Source organism: Equus quagga, chromosome 3, assembly GCF_021613505.1.
Source record: "Equus quagga isolate Etosha38 chromosome 3, UCLA_HA_Equagga_1.0, whole genome shotgun sequence".
Classification (NCBI taxonomy): Eukaryota; Metazoa; Chordata; class Mammalia; order Perissodactyla; family Equidae; genus Equus; species Equus quagga.
This window is the reverse complement of record NC_060269.1, coordinates 123,668,524-123,684,919: the sequence shown is the minus strand read 5'-3', so window position 1 is coordinate 123,684,919 and position 16,396 is coordinate 123,668,524. Positions and strand designations below refer to the sequence as shown.

The window sequence follows — 16,396 nt, the reverse complement described above, 5'->3', positions numbered from 1 at the left end:
AAAACATTGTACAGTGTAGAACAGACCTAACTTTATCTTCTGTCATTCTTTTGATTTCTGACTTTTCACAATTTATTGAATTTCTAGGCCTCAGTGTTTTTGTCTATAAAATCATCTCCAAGGCCCCTTACAGCTCTGTCATTCAGTGATAGTAATGAATAGTTGCAGTATTAGAGACATCGTACTTTTTTTGCTTGGTTTCCAGAACATCACTTCTCTTCTCCCCTTCCTATGCCCACTCCCACACTCCTTAACCATGTAGTTCCTGCCGCATCTCCTGGAGCTTTGCACATGAGAATGCCTCAGGGCTATCTTTTTCTTTTAAGATTTTATTTTTCCTTCTTCTCCCCAAAGCCCCCAGTACATAGTTGTGTATTTCCAGTTGTGGAGCCTTCTGGTTGTGGCATATGGGATGCCACCTCAGTGTGGCCTGATGAGTGGTACTACGTTCGCACCCAGGATCCGAACCAGTCAAACCCTGGGCGCGCGGTAGCGGAGCTCACCAACTTAACCACTCGGCCACGGCGCCGGCCCCAGGGCTAAGTCTTTACCTCTGCTCCTTTCCATCTATATTCACTTCCTTGGTAAGCTCATCTGATTTTATAACTTCACTGTTTATATACTAGCAACTCACACATTTTATCTTTACTGAACTCCAGACTCATGTCCTGCTGCCTGCTTAACATCTACATGTAGATGTAATGGACATGAATATGTAATGGACATCTCAAACTTAAATGTGTTGAAAACTGAAGTAATATTCCCCTAATCCAAAACCTGCTTCATCCCATCTAAGTTATTGGCAACTATATTCTTGCAGTTGTTCAGGCCAAAACCTCATCATGATCCTTGGTTCATCTTTCTCTGGTATCCTCTGCCCTGTCTACAAATCCTGTTGGTGAAACCTCCAAAACCTCAGCAGCTTCACTACTACCACCTTGGTCCAAGTCACATTACCTCTTGCCTGGATGACTACAGTAATCTTGCCCCGCTGCTTCTGACTTTGCCCTCCTCAGAGTATCATTTTTCAGCCAAAATGATACTCTGCCTCCCCCGACTCCCCTTTAAAAACAAATACAGGTCCAGACTAAAATCTTCCACTGACTTCCCTTGTTGCTCTGAGTTAAACCAGCAGCACTACTGCTTCTGATTATCTCCCTATAGGTACTTGAAAGATTATGGTGTGTATATAGGGACAGAACTTGAATTTTTGTACCAAAATGCCTTTTATCAGCTATTCTCATTTCCTAAGGCAGGTGAAATAACTGAATTTAGTCTTGTTTCATATCTATATAATCAAAATATTAAAATACACATCAGATAAAATAGTTGAGATTGGATATACATGGATTTGTTCCCTCCCACCCCCAGCTTTATTGAGAATTAATTGACATTCAGTGGATATCCATGTTTAAGAGTGAATATTTAGGCTTTAGAACTGGAATTTGATAAAACTACAAGATAGTAATCTTAGGAAAAATAAATTGAATAAACATTGAATAATTTGGGACAGGTATGCTAGAAAACAGTTTGTTAATCTTGGTCTTTTATTAATACATGTGGATGATGATTTACCTTTAATATTTAACTTATGTTAGTATGGTTTATTTCTTAACTCCATTAACTCACTCTATGTGGAAACTATTTTCTAATGTTTTCCACTGACACCCGTTGTGACTAAAGGTGTCTGTTTACCTGGGGAAGAAAATGACAACACGAACAAATTGCACTCAGTGATACTGCCCTTCCAAAAGACTCGAACAGGCGGAGAGAATATCTAGATGGCCTATAAGCTATGCTTAGCATCATTAGTTATCAGAGAAATGCATATTAAAATCACATTTAGATACTACTACACACTTGTAATGGTTCTCATGCATTGCTGGTAGGAATGTGGTTCAGCCACTCAACCAGCAGTATCTACCAGAGCTGTACACACCTTTGATATGGCCCAACAGTTCCACTCCTAGGTTTAGAAGCCAAGAGAAATCCAAGAGAAATGAGTGCACATGTCCGCCAAAAGACTTGTACAAGAATATTCATAGCAGATTTATTTAAACTGGAAATAACCTAAATGTCAACAACAGAATGGATATATAATTGTATAATTGTACAATGGAGCACAGCATAGCAGTGGAAAAAAAAAGGAAAAAGCATATTGACCCAAACAACATGGATGATTCTCCCAGACATGTTGAGTGACAAAAGCCAGACACAAACGAGTACATAATGTATGATTCTGTTTTTATGAAATTCAAGGTAAACCAAAGCTAATTTATGGTAATAGAAATTAGGACACTGGTGGGTGAGGGTTGTGAGTGGGAGGGGCAAGAATGAGGCTTTTTGAATGGTGGTAATACTCTATTTTTTGATCTAGATGGTGGTTATGTGAGTGTATACATATCTAAAAACTCATCCAGCTGTATGGCATTTTATTCTGCTTATTATACCTTAATAAATTATAACAAAAAAGCTGCCGTTATCTTTAAGTAGCATTAATTGTTTTTGAATAGATAATCTGTTGATGGTCTTCTGGAAGATCCTTAACAGAAAAGTTAGTCAACAATACAAACAATTTACAGTCTTATTCTACGTATTAAATACAGACCCTACTGAGTCTATATGAATAAACATTTAATTAGGCATATTAGCTGTGCTTATTGATTTGAAGTCTGAGCAAAATTAATTTACTGAAGATAGATTTGTAAGATTATCTCACTTATTCATATCATCCACTGATTAATTAAAATTAGCTAACACATTTTGAAATTTCATACTCCTGTTTGCCTGTTACGGTTTGTTTTTAATTTTTTAATTTTACACACTAAATCCTAAAAATCTCAATGCAATATAAATGTAATCAGTACTTTGTGAAAAGAACAATGGAATAAAAGATTTTATTTTCAGTTGTATACTTTTTTACATTACTAAATTTAGATTTAAAAATTAATGTAGAACAGTCCAAAAATGTACATTTCTTTAAACCATCAAAGATGTTATAATTTCTGTAGTATTTAGGGCCAGAAGAGTAGGTTTTGTTTTGGTATTAATTTAATTACAACTAATTATTAAAATAATGTCATTGTTTACCGTTAATTGTATGTTCAGCTTCTTAAAACTTTGCATTTAGGTTTCTTTTTAGCCAACTAATTCTTAATGGTTTATAAACACCTCCTCAGGATTTTGTTAAGAAAATTTTCAAGCATACAGAAAGCTTAATAACTTTTTCTCATTGAGATTGTTATGAATTGAATCTAAAGTTCCAGATTTTTCTATGAGTTTTGAGGGCAAACTATTCCTTTTAACATGTTTAACTTTAGGTCCTTAGTTTGTCATTTTTGAAGTGGTTAACTCTAGAGGTCTGTAGTACTTTGTGTCTTCCCAGTAAAGACCCTGCAAATGAAAGAAATAGACATTTTTTATGTAATTATAAAATATATGTGACATAAAGTTTGCCATCTTAAGTGTTTTTTTAAGTGACATATAACATTGTAATCTTAGCTGTTTTAAAGTGTACAGTGAGTAATATTGTGGTGCAACCAATCTCCAAAACTTTTTTTTTTAATAAGACTTTATTTTTTTAAAAAAACGGTTTTAGATCCACAGCAAAATTGTGAGGAAGGTACAGAGATTTCCCATATACTCCCTCCCCCTACAGATACAGCCTACTCCATTATCAACATCTTCCACCAGAGTAGTATATTTGTTACAGTTGATGAACCCTACATTGGCATATCTCAATCACCTGAAGTCCATAGTTTATATCTAGTTCACTCTTGGTGTTATATATTTTATGGGTTTGAACAAATGTGTAATGGTATATATATATCATTATGGTATACAGAATATTTTCACTGTCCTAAAAATTCTCTTCCTCTTCATCCCTCTATCCTACCCCCCAGAACTCTTTTCATCTTGCAAAACTGAAACGCTGTACCCATGAAACAATAACTTCCCATGCCCCCCTCTTTCTAGATCATGATAATAACCACCATTCTACTTTCTGTCTCTATGAATTTGACTATTCCAGGTACCACATGAATCATAGTATTTGTCTTTTTCTTCCTGACTTCACTTAACATAACGTCCTCAGAATTCATCTATGTTGTAGCATGTGCCAGATTTTTCTTCCTTTTTAAGCCTGAATAATGTTCCATTGTATTTATTTATTTATTTATTTTAAAGATTTTATTTTTTCCTTTTTCTCTCCAAAGCCCCCCAGTACATAGTTGTATATTTCTAGTTGTGGGTCCTTCTAGTTTGGGCATGTGGGATGCGGCCTCACCGTGACTTGATGAGCGGTGCCATGTCCGAGCCCAGGATTCGAACCAGTGAAACACTGGGCCACCACAGCAGAGCGCACTAACTTGCAAAGTTAACCACTCGGCCACAGGGCCAGCCCCTCCATTGTATTTAAATACCACATTTTGTTCATTCATCGGTTGATGGAAACTTGGTTTGCTTTCACCTTATGGCTGTTGTGAATAATGTTTGTTAAGAGCATGATGTACAAAATACCTGTTTGAGTCCCTCCTTTCAATTATTTTGGGTGTATATCCAGAAGTGGAATTGCTAGATCATTTGGTAGTTCTGTGTTTAATTTTCTTGAGGAATTACCATTGCTGTTTTCTGTAGAGGTTGCTCTGTTTTTCATTCCCACCAACAATGCACAAGAATTCCAGTTTCTCCACATCCGCACCAACAACTGGTATTTTCTATTTTTTTGATAATAGTCATCCTAAAGGGTGTTGGTGGTATCTCATTGTTTGATTTACAGTTCCCTAATGATTAGTGATGTTAAGCATCTTTTCGTGTGCTTATCAGCTATTTGTATATCTTCTTTGGAGAAATGTTTGTTCACGTCCTTTCTTGTTTTTTAATCGGATTTGTTTTTTGTGGTTGAGTTGTAGGAGTTCTTTATATATTCTAGATAATAACCCCTTACCAGATAAATGATTCGAAATATTTTCTCCCATTCTGTAGGTTGCCTTTCACTCTGTTGATTGTATCCTTTGCACAGGAGGGGGTTTTTTTTCTCTCTCCCTCTATGTAGGAGTTTTAAATTTTGAGGTAGTCATAGACCAGTTTCTCTGTTTTTTCTTTTGTCGCCTGTGCGTTTGATGTCTTATCTGAGAAATCATTGCCAACTCTAATGTCATGAAGCGTTTGCCCTAAGAGTTTTGTAGTTTTAGCTCTTACATTTAGGTCTTTGATCCATTTTGAGTTAATTTTTATATATGGTGTAAGGCAGGGGTCCGACTTCTTTCTTTTGAGAGCTCATCAAGTTTTAAAGAAAAAGTTTATTGCCTTGTTGAGATATAAATATATATAGCTACCTATGTGATGTTATTAAGATTTTGCTAAGATTTACAGGATTTAGATGGCTTTTACTTTACATGCTTTCATGTTTTTATTGAAGGTTAAAATAATTATTGTGAGTTTAATAATCATTTTAGTATGAAATACTTCTTTGAAGATTTTTCTTCAATATTTAGGTAAATTTCCTTGATGGAAATAATTGTATTAATTAAAAATTACATAATTTAAGGTTTTGTTTACAGTGATGTCATGGATTTTTAAATTAGCATGCTTAAACAAGTCCATTGGGATATTAGAGTAGCCAGCTTAACTTCATATATTCTATTTCTGTGGTATTTTATCTTTTTCCTTTTGTTGAGTTGTCAGCTTCATGCTGATATGTCTAGGCAGCTTTTGATGTACATGTGCCTTTAAACATTCTCTTTAAAATTACCCAACATAAAGTGAAATAACAATAGTGTACTTATAATTAAGAAAGATTAGTCACCTTGTTATGGTGATAATGAAAGCACCGGAATGAACATTTAAGGTCTAAATTTGGATTTTTATGCTTTGACTCCAGTCTTAAAAAAAAGAATATTGTCCGTTCTAAAGGTATTACAACCGTTGGTTGAAAATAACTTGTGTAAGCTCAGGAAATTTAGAACCTTAGTCTAAAAAATAATATGTTTTCCTAGACCTATTTCAGAATTAGAAATTTTCATTACATAAAACTATATAGCAGTTAATAGCTTTTAAAATTCTTTTCTCTTTTTAATGCTAGTTTAGTGTTTCAACTAACTTTTAAATCTCATGACCAATTTTTTCCTATTCTTGTAGCTTCTCTAAGAGGATAAATTGATCAAGAAAGACTTTTATTCTGATAGCATTTTAGATAAATAACCATTTGTAGTGTAAATTTTCTCAAATATGTAAAATACCTCCAGATGTGATACTGATTTTGTTCTAATAGTTTATAGCAGCCTCTCTCAATTAGCTTAAGTTGCAATGCACTAAAGTGGTATTTCTCAAACATTAGCTTGCATTAGAATCACTTGGAGGACTGGTTAACCCACCCCAGAGTTTCTGATTCAGTACGTCTGGGATGAGGCTGAGAATTTTCATTTCTTACAAGTTCCCAGGTGATGTTGGTGGCTACTGGTTGGGGTGGGGAAACCACACTTTGTGAGAGGCTCTGCCTTAAGACATCCATTGCTGGTAATAAATTAACTTTTCTCCTAAGCATCTAGGTATCTGTATTTATAGACCATGCTTGGGAAAATTGAGAGAGTAGTCACTCAGTAATTTTCACTGTTCTGTGGTTAAAATGAGGAACCAGGTTGAAAAGGACTGGATTGAATCAAATTTGTATGGTAAAAATGGGCATATTGTTTAACATTCTTGAACATTTTAAATATTTCACTATTATGCTTATTATATTTATAAATATTGTATATTAATTGGTCAGTTTTTTAACAGAAATGCTAAGAATCTTTGCTGGTTAGGTAGATACCAATTCCCAGATAAATATTTGCTTTATAAATACATTTAGAAGCATCAAGTGATATATTTTAAGCAAAAAGCTTGATGTTAAGGAATGATTTCAGGCTTTCTTGAAAATAAAGGATATTTGCTTGATGGTATCTTATTTGTTTTTACAATGTCATTGAAAGAAAGTTCTACGTATTAGTTTATCACTTTATTTTAACTTTATGTCTAGAGAAATGGATAGAAAGTAAGTCAGTGAATAAAGCTGACCACGAGGATATTGGCAACAATGAAAAGAAAAACAAGACCAGTTCAGGACAGTTTGTATTGTCTTAAGAAATAGAAAGACACTTTCATTGTAAAATAAAGAAGAAAAAAAATATGATAGGCAGATATATAGTTATAAATTTCTATAACTTAATTACATGATTAGGGTAAAATCTAGCTAATTTTTAGCTCCAGTAGATTTTGTTTTATTCAGAAAACATCCACTTTGCTTTTGTTGTGCAGAACATTCTTAACTGGGATATTTTCCTATTTTGAATTTTAGGGCAGCGGCAATGACTCTCCGCACGGTATTATTGTCATTGCAAGCACTGTTGGCAGCTGCAGAGCCAGACGATCCACAAGATGCGGTAGTAGCAAATCAGGTAAGACAGCTGCTTTTGAAAGTCTTTCTGATGCTTACCTATGAGTCTCTACTTTAGTGGTTTGCAATGTTAACAAGAGTGTACTTCTGTCGAAACTAAATTTGGAAATGGCTTGCTTTCTTGCAGTAAGATTTTTTGTGAGAGGTAGTAGTGAAAATTTACTGAGTTTTAACATACTCGTTTAATTGGATATATGGTAGATGCTTTTTTTGTAATGTATTAGGAAAAATTTCAAACACACAGTGTCGAAAGAATTACACAGTGAACACCCATATAGATTGTATGATTGACATTTTATTAGACGTGCTTTATCATGTGTGTATCCCATCTGTCTATCCCTTCATTCAGTGATGATCCCTCTTGATGATAATTTAACCAGCTTCTGCTGAAGTGGCATGGTAAAGGTTACCAAGGACCTTATAATTGCCAGATGGAATAAATATTTTTTACTTCTGATCTTTGATCTTGAAGGCAGAAGTCAGCAAATTATGCCCAGACTGACTGTTTTTGTAAATAATGTTTTATTGGAACACAGCCACACCCTTTTGTTTACCTTCCAGCTACAGATGGCAAAGTTGGATAGTTGCAACAGAGATGAAATAGTCTGAAAGCCTGAAATAATCATTATCTGGTCCTTTAAGAAAGTTTCCCAACCCCTACTTTAAGCCATTAGGATTTATTGAGCATTCTTTTTTTTTTTTTCACCTAGAAATTTTTTCTTCCCTTGACTTCTGAGATGCTACTTTCTTCTCTTCCTATCTTCATAGTTGGAGTTGTTTCTTCTTACTTCCTACAGTTATTTCTCTTTCTCCTCCCTTTTAAATGTAGTTCCTTGGTTCTGACATCATTTCTTTTATTTTCTATTATATACTCTTACGTGGATGATCATATCCACACTGCTGTTACCACCTCTGTGTTGATAAAGTGTTCAGGCTTGACCTCTCTCCTGAACCCAAGAGCCCTTTTAGAACTGAATAGCTCTGTATGAATGTCCCATGGATACCTCAGCACAATATTTGCCAAACTGAATGCAGAATCTTAAATCCTACAAAACTGTCTATCCTTCTGTGATGCTATCATCAATTTAGTTAAATATCTAAGTTACGGTCTTGGAATTCTCTCTCTCTCCTTTTCTCTTGTTAATTGCATTCCCAGTATCTTTCTCTCATCATACTTCTCTGATTGCCTTAGATCACATTTTTAAAAATTTCTCATTTCACCTGCTCTGATAGAGCTCCCTTCTTCAGCCTCTTCCTTCCCTCACCTTGTATGTTGATACCGGTTAGCTTTATAAAGTGAAAACCTTATTTTACTGTACTACTAAAAACCTATTAGTAGCTCTGCTATCACCTACTTGGTAAGTCCAAATTCTGAAGTTTGCAGAGTTCCTTCATGATTTGAACTGTATGCAAACCCAGCTTCATCTCGAGATCTTAGCGTTCCTCAAACTCATGCTTTTTCAAGAGGGTGTTCATGTCTGCAGGTCCTTTCACTCAATATACCATGTTTCCTGCACCCAAGGAAACTTCCTCTTAGCAAACTTCTTCCTTTCCCTTGAAAAGCTGTTCACGCCTTGCTTTATGTATATTTTTGTTAATATGTCCTATTCATCTCAGAGTGCTTAAAATTATGGTTTTCCATGTTTTATATATATATGTGCTGTTCATTCATGTTTTGCTAGTCAGAAGCACAGCTTGAGTCCCAGCTTTGATTTCCTGTTGAGTTCTGAACCTCAGAGGTTGAGATTGGACTCACAGGTTTTTCTAGCTCCTAAAAACAGTTCAATAATTTGACTTATTTCTTGTTAAAATTAATGGTGGAAACTAGATTTGTTGTTTTAATATATAATGAAAATTCATCAGTCTTAAAATATTCAGTATGTGTAAAATACTTTAGGAAGTACTACAGTGAATTGAACAGTTATTTTAAGTGTATACTTTGCTTTATATTAAGTAATACTGCCCCGAGAATATTTGAGAATAAAATTACCTCTTTCCAATGCATATGGGAATTCTTACCTTTTAAAAGTATCGTATGGTGTGTTCATAATCATCTTAACACATATGCTGTAAGTTTGCATATAGAGTGTTCTTCAATCACTGTACATTAATACAGCTCTAGCAAAACGATGAAGTCTAGTTGTATTCTAGCCTAGCTGTGGTTAGTACGAAAGTTGGTCACATTTATTAGTTAATGTCCACATAATTTTAGAAGCTAGTAATTCTGTTTAGTTGTATGATGTTTGCCATTGCACAGTGTTTAGAAACATCTCTAATACCTCACTTCACTTAGTATTCGTTTTCTGCCAGATTTGTTGAAATTGGAGATTAAAGTTGATAAACATTATTTGTCTTTGTTTTTCTTTTGTCAACGCAACTTGTGAATCACAGCTTCACAGGTTAAACAGTCCTTACTTCAGTGACACAGTTTGTTTGCAATGGAAAGTGAATTAATCACATTTTAAATGTAAATTAGTTTTATTTACAAAAACCAGATTCTTAGGCAATTAAGAGCTTAGCCACTGTATTGACTGTTATAACTCTATTGTCACGTCAATCAATTTTTTTCCCCATATAGTACAAACAAAATCCAGAAATGTTCAAACAGACAGCTCGACTTTGGGCACATGTGTATGCTGGAGCACCGGTTTCTAGTCCAGAATACACCAAGAAAATAGAAAACCTATGTGCTATGGGCTTTGATAGGGTAAGTATGTAAAGGCATGTTGATTTTGATATGTTTATTGATTTTAAATTATTCCTGCAAATCCTTGGCTGAGAAAAGTAGTTCAAAAATACTCTAAATCTAATTTTGATGAACTTTGTTATTAAAATTAGTGATTTTTCTTTTCCTTTTGCTTTTCCAGTCATTGGTTTTAGAAGCTTTTTATGCACAAATGCAAAGCAACTTAAAAAAACAAGGTGTGATTTCTCAGTATAATGACAGTGAGTGATTCAGTATTTTAGAAATATTTCCTTGAGGGACCGGCCCCATGGCTGAGTGGTTAAGTTCTCTCGCTTCACTTTGGCGGCCCAGGGTTTTGCTGGTTCAGATCCTGGGCGCGGACATGGCACCGCTCGTCAAGCCATGCTGAGGCAGTGTCCCACATGCCACAACTAGAGGGACCCACAACTGAAATATACAACTGTGTACTGGGGGGTTTTGGGGAGAAAAAGCAGAAAAAAAAAAAAGAAGATTGGCAACAGTTAACTCAGGTGCCAGTCTTTTAAAAAAAAAATTCCTTGAGATTTGATTTTTTTCTTCCCTTTTCCTCTCTGCAGAATGCTGTAATAGTGGCCTTGTCTTCAAAATCATGGGATGTAGAGACTGCAACAGAATTGCTTCTGAGTAACTGAGGCATAGAGAGAGAGCTGCTGATATTAGTCAAGCTTGCCCCTTCTTGAGGAGCATCAACATCTGTTATTTTTAGGATTCTGCATAGATTTCTTTTAAACTGGCATTCTTGCCTAATGATGTTATCTAGGCACCATTGGAGACTGAAAAAAATCCTTGCTCTGTAAATAAAGCTAATTAAACGTCTGTGTAAATTTAAAAAGGGGAAATACTTTAATTTTTTTCTTACTTAATAGTGTAAAAATTCTTTGAGCTAAGCTAAAACCATGGAAAAAACATGCTACTTTAGTGTTTAGCAGTGTACCAAGACTAGCGAGAGTTTGCTTCAGGATTTCGTTGAATAATTAAGATAATATTTTGAGTGTGTCAGGGCCATTTAAATTGTTGGTGTTGCATCACAGCTACCTTAACTGTTTTTAACATGGATCCTCTGTGCCTGTGAATTTACTTGCATGCTTGTACTTGACTTCTTAGGATGGGTAGCTGAAAAGACCACCATTTTAAGCATTTTGAGAATTCTTAAATATGAGGTTTATCCAGAATTGAAGATGGTGACCTATTCAGAGCCTTTTTGTCCTTGTCAGCAGACTGGGACACCATATCTGTTTTTCCCCTCTTGCCACACAAAGCTAATACTCTAATAGTAAACTTCTCTGTATTGGTGGGGAAATGTGCTAAGGGGCAGTATCCCTTGCTACAGTTTTAGGTCATCCATTCGGAATGTTTTGTCACAGTTCTTCACTCTGAACACTTTCCTATGTAAGCAAGTAATAATGTAGAAGTGGAGCTGCCAATTTTGTTTCTCTTACAAAAACAGTCAATACTTGATGTTGCAGTATTCCTAAGATTTAATGAAAGAACCCAACTTCATATTTCAGTGAATTTGACATCTTTCTATTTTCAAGCTGATGAAATTTTTCTTTGAGAACTTGCAAGGATGAAATCAACTATTTGCAATTTTTTAGCCTAATTTTTGCTTTATGGAGATTGCTTTATCAAATACTTTAAAAGTCACTCTTGCTTACATTTCCCCCTATTAATACATGAAAGCTGTGTTGGCGTTTTACTGTACATACTTCAAATGCACATAGGAATAGAAGTGTGTTATAAATCTAGCTTTCTTTATGATGTTTCTGATAAATATAAGAATTGAAAACTTTACCTTCTCTTGTACATAGTCAGACTTTCTATTTGTATTAAAGTTACATTTCATTCTAAGTTCAAAAGTTTGAAAATTATTAGTTTTGTAAGCTCAGACATTAATGTGACCATTTTATGAAGGTTGAAATGGATTTATGCAGGCAGTTCTATACATAGAGACACAGTTCTTATTAAATTTTCAGGACCAATGCAAAATAACAAAAATGTAATGGAATCAGAATGAATTAAAGTAAGGCTGTATATTGAAAGTCATATTATAAAAGGTTTGCTTTCTTCAAGTGTTATTTATCCGAAATTAGAATCATTAAGTGTTTGGAAAATAATTTTGAACCATAAATTTAGCATAATTTCATTTGACTTCTCAATAATCTTAGAAGCAATAAAAGAACCATTATTAAATATATTGTAATGTTAAAGATGTGAAGGTTCTTCCAAAAACTTGTCTTTCCTAATCAATAGTAAACTCTTGTAGTTGATGTTTTTGCATACTAAACACAAATTGCTATGTTTTTTTCCCCTATATGTTTGCTTAAGCATAAATTTCTTTATATAATCACCTCCTTTAATTGTTGTAGTTTAGTTACTTTCTAAAGATGCCAAAGGAAACATGATTTTTCTTTATTTATTTTAAATAGCTAAAACCTTGTACTTTTGTTTATATTTTGAAGTAAGGTTGGAATTGTGTGAAAATGTGGACAATTTGTTCCATTGTTGGTTAGAATTAATTTTTTGTTTTTACTGGAGGGCAGCTTGGTAATATTAGGATTATTTTAATTATCAAACACATCTACCCAGTTTTACTATTTGCCTATGTTATCAGGGTATATTTAATTGTCCTGTGGTTAGACAAAGGCGAGAGAGAACTCAGAGGTTACTAAAGGTCAAGCATTACGTACTTAGCTCTTGGAGACAGCTATACCTTGCCTTTGATTTTTATGCACATTAGCCCCATAGAGTGTCTACTCATCTAACTGTAATTAAATATCCCCAGTGCCCAGAAAATCGAAAGGTAAAATATTTGGTATGAAAGGTTTTTCATAATGGATTTTTGTTTCAAAAATTTATTTACCTCATTTACATTTAATGTGATAATCCCTCTTTCCTTTCTGGTACATTTCCCACTGTCCTCCTGTTTTTTGTTGTTTTTCACCTCTCCACAGGTAGATTCATTTCTCCAAACAAAGAAATTAAAGGAATTCCTATTTTCCTCTGGTCTTATATATGTTTGGAAAAAAGACACTAAAAGTGCAGGTCTAGGAAAAAGGTACCCTGGTGGAAGTTGTTTTTATAATTCTCAATTGTTTGTGATTTGTCATTTTTAAAGACCTCAGAAATTATGGTGTGTATATATATATAGTGATATCCCATTTAGGGCAGGCACATTTGCTAGAAGTCATTGATACTCCAGTAGGCCTTTAACTGTAATTGGGTCCATTTCCTAGCATGTGCCTGACTTTTGAAAGAACAAATAATTAGTTGTATAGTAGTTCAGTACAGATTACTGACTGAATGAATAGCAGTTTGTGACCCAAGTAAGTATACAGGAAGTAGTATATATAAATATTTGAGGAACTGGATACTAAATTAGATGCTCTGAGTTGGCTCCCCCAAATGTTGTGACTGTTGTTTACTTAAATACGTAACATGTTTAACTATATATATATATATATGTTTGGATTCTGAGTATTTTGCTTTTGAGGAGAGTAATCTATGAAATGAAAGTAAGATCGATTTTTTTTTTATTTGGAAGTATTTCACATTTGTGATTGTTGGTAGCGCTTAAAACTATGCAAAATAATTTTTTAAAGTATAAGAAAGAATTGGCAGTTAAAGTGTATGTTGCTCATTTATGCACTACAGAATGCAGCATACCTTGTTACTGTTTAGGCTGCTTAATAAGTTTATCAATGTGAAAAGCAGATCTTGGCTGTAAGTGTATGCCTGATTTGAGCTTTTAAAACTCTGCAGTAGGGGTATGATGATGTTTCCACAATCCTTGTAGCAACACAGGAAATAAAGCATCTTCGTTGTTGTTTTAAAGATTTAAGATGGATTCGGTCAGGGAAGAGTTGGAGCCAGGTATACTTTCTTGTACATACATGGAAACAATGTTTGAATATGAAAAAGGAAGCCGTCTGTTTACAGTTAACTTTATTTCATGGACTTGCAAGATGATTTTGTATTAATCACTTTTCTAGTTCAAGAAATTTGAATTCCAGGGTACAAACCATTTCCATTCTGTTAGTACCAGTTTGAGACAAATGCTTAACATAATCAGCTACTCGCTATCACTGGGGAAGAAGGCAACTTGAAGTATTTACTGAGAAATAGCCTCTTCCCATATGTGACTTTACTGCAGTGTCTACATGTTGTGTCACGTGTTCTTTTTGCACTGTTGCAGTATGGATCAGAAATCTTGTGGCGTAGGGATATGGGAGTGTCAGTATCTCCCTTGTCCTGTTTGTTCTGTTACCGCTTTATTGGACTGATCTACCCTCATAAACCTGTGATCATCACTTAAATGTAAGTTGTGAATGTGTCACCTTTCGCTTGGTTATTTCAACCATGCTGCTATATCTAATCAGGTGTGGCACAGTTTATCAGTTTGGTTCTAGGGGATGAGTGGATACAAATCATTGCACTGTGCTGTTAAACGATCCTTGTGTGCTTGCTCTTACCTACTTTTTACAGGCATCATAATAAAAGCTAGACTATTTCTTTGGGGGGAAAGAGACTTATTTAATGTAATTTAAAGACTTTTCAAATAGAAAATGAAATACTATTGAAAATAATATCTATTTTTTAGCTTTCAGCAATTGATGGTGCTTTGTTGTGGTGTCTGCTGGAAGTCTACTGCCATTATAGGGATTCTCATTAACCTCACCGAGAAAGAACCTTGCCTGTTAGCTTCTCTAGATCTCTATTCTAAACAATCTGTTAGTGATAAATTCTGTAGGAGGGTCTATTCTGAGCCGTTAACTTCCTGTAAGGGGAAAATGGGTGGGTTACCAGAAAGACCATTGAAGCAGGGTGGGTTGTGGGTGGAGGGTTGGGTATTTGTCTTGAGAATTAAAAACTACAAAACACTTTTGTACACAACTGATTTTTTAAAAAATAAACACATTTTTAAAGATGTTGAATTTTTTTTCCCCCACTTACTGGGAATTCTTAAAAATAAATGCATGCATGTTTTCCCCTGAAAATGGTTTATATCTTCTTTCTGGGTACTCATCTATGGTTAGGCAGTTAAGCCTCCACAATACTTTAAACAAGAAAAAGAACCAGGTAAATATTTCTCCTAGGTAAGTTTCATAGTGATGACTGTATAATGATAAATACAGTAAATTATATTGTCTTTGAATTTAAAAATTGGTTGAAATTATTTAATTCTAATTAAAGTTAGTTATTTCAAAATAGAACACTGTTTGGCTAGCTTCTAAACCAAAATTTAGAGTAATCCAGACTTAGTTGGTACTGAAAGTAATACTGTCTTTATTTTTTTCATATATGCATACAAATCTTTGTGGAAAGGATGCCTGTTACTGTGGAAAGAAGTCCGAGTTGTTTCAGAAAGTCTTGGGTTTCTGTCCTTGGATTACCCCTGCTTGTAATTGGAAGAGGCTGTATTAGTTCATATGTGTACTAGTTATTTCATGTGGCAAAACTGACTGTTACTTTGTGTCTCTAGGGCACTGATGGCCAGCTTTCACCAGGCCTGTGAGTTTCTGTAGCCTGGAGGTGGAATTGCCCCTGACTGGAATACTAGTATGAAGTGCTCTTAGCATGGTGCAAGCTGGATCTTTACATATTAAAAATCAAGGGTAACAAATGGAATTCAAGTGAGCTCTCATGCTAATCCCTAGCAAAGGATGGTCAAATTTAAAGGGTAGCAAACACTTTGTACATGTTTTGTTTCAATCATCAAAGGATTAAAGATTTTCGGTGAATAACATGAATTCTTTAATAAGCTTTTAGGAGTATATCCTATAGTAGTGTACTGTCTACTCATGTATTCATGTTCTGATGTTCATTTCACCCCATTTAATTTCAGAAAAAATGCTTTAAAACACAACTTTATCATTCTACTTTATCTTCCTGCTGTAAATTACCTTTTAATAAGATGTTCCACCAAAATCAAGAAGGCCAACCTGTTTAAATACTCAGTTTACAATACTTGTAGAGACTTTAGTATGCATAGATAAAACAAGGCAAACACTGTATAGAACTGGACAGAATTTGAGAAGATCAAAGTACGTTTTATTTCTTACTGAGTTAATACTCCTAGTACTTTGTTTCTCCCTTATAGCATAAAAGCTTTGCTGAATGTACAGAATATACCTAACTTGATTTGAGGGCAACTAGTAAGTGCCTTTTCTTCACTTACACATCTAACATTCAGCTCCCTAGTTACTGTATTTATTCCACAGCTCTTCATTTTTAATATG

General features: G+C 34.5%; 1 protein-coding gene across 1 annotated transcript in view; it reads left to right on the top strand.

Annotated features, from left to right (window-relative positions):
* LOC124237215 (ubiquitin-conjugating enzyme E2 K) overlaps nt 1–12,008 on the top strand; it is a 66,513-nt gene extending 54,505 nt beyond the window's left edge. The window contains exons 5-7 of the mRNA XM_046656662.1: nt 7,337–7,436; nt 10,014–10,142; nt 10,718–12,008. Of these exons, the coding sequence (XP_046512618.1) occupies nt 7,337–7,436; nt 10,014–10,142; nt 10,718–10,792 (304 nt within the window). The 3' untranslated portion in view covers nt 10,793–12,008. The remainder of the gene's footprint in view (nt 1–7,336; nt 7,437–10,013; nt 10,143–10,717) is intronic.
* The last annotated feature ends 4,388 nt before the right edge of the window (nt 12,009–16,396 follow it).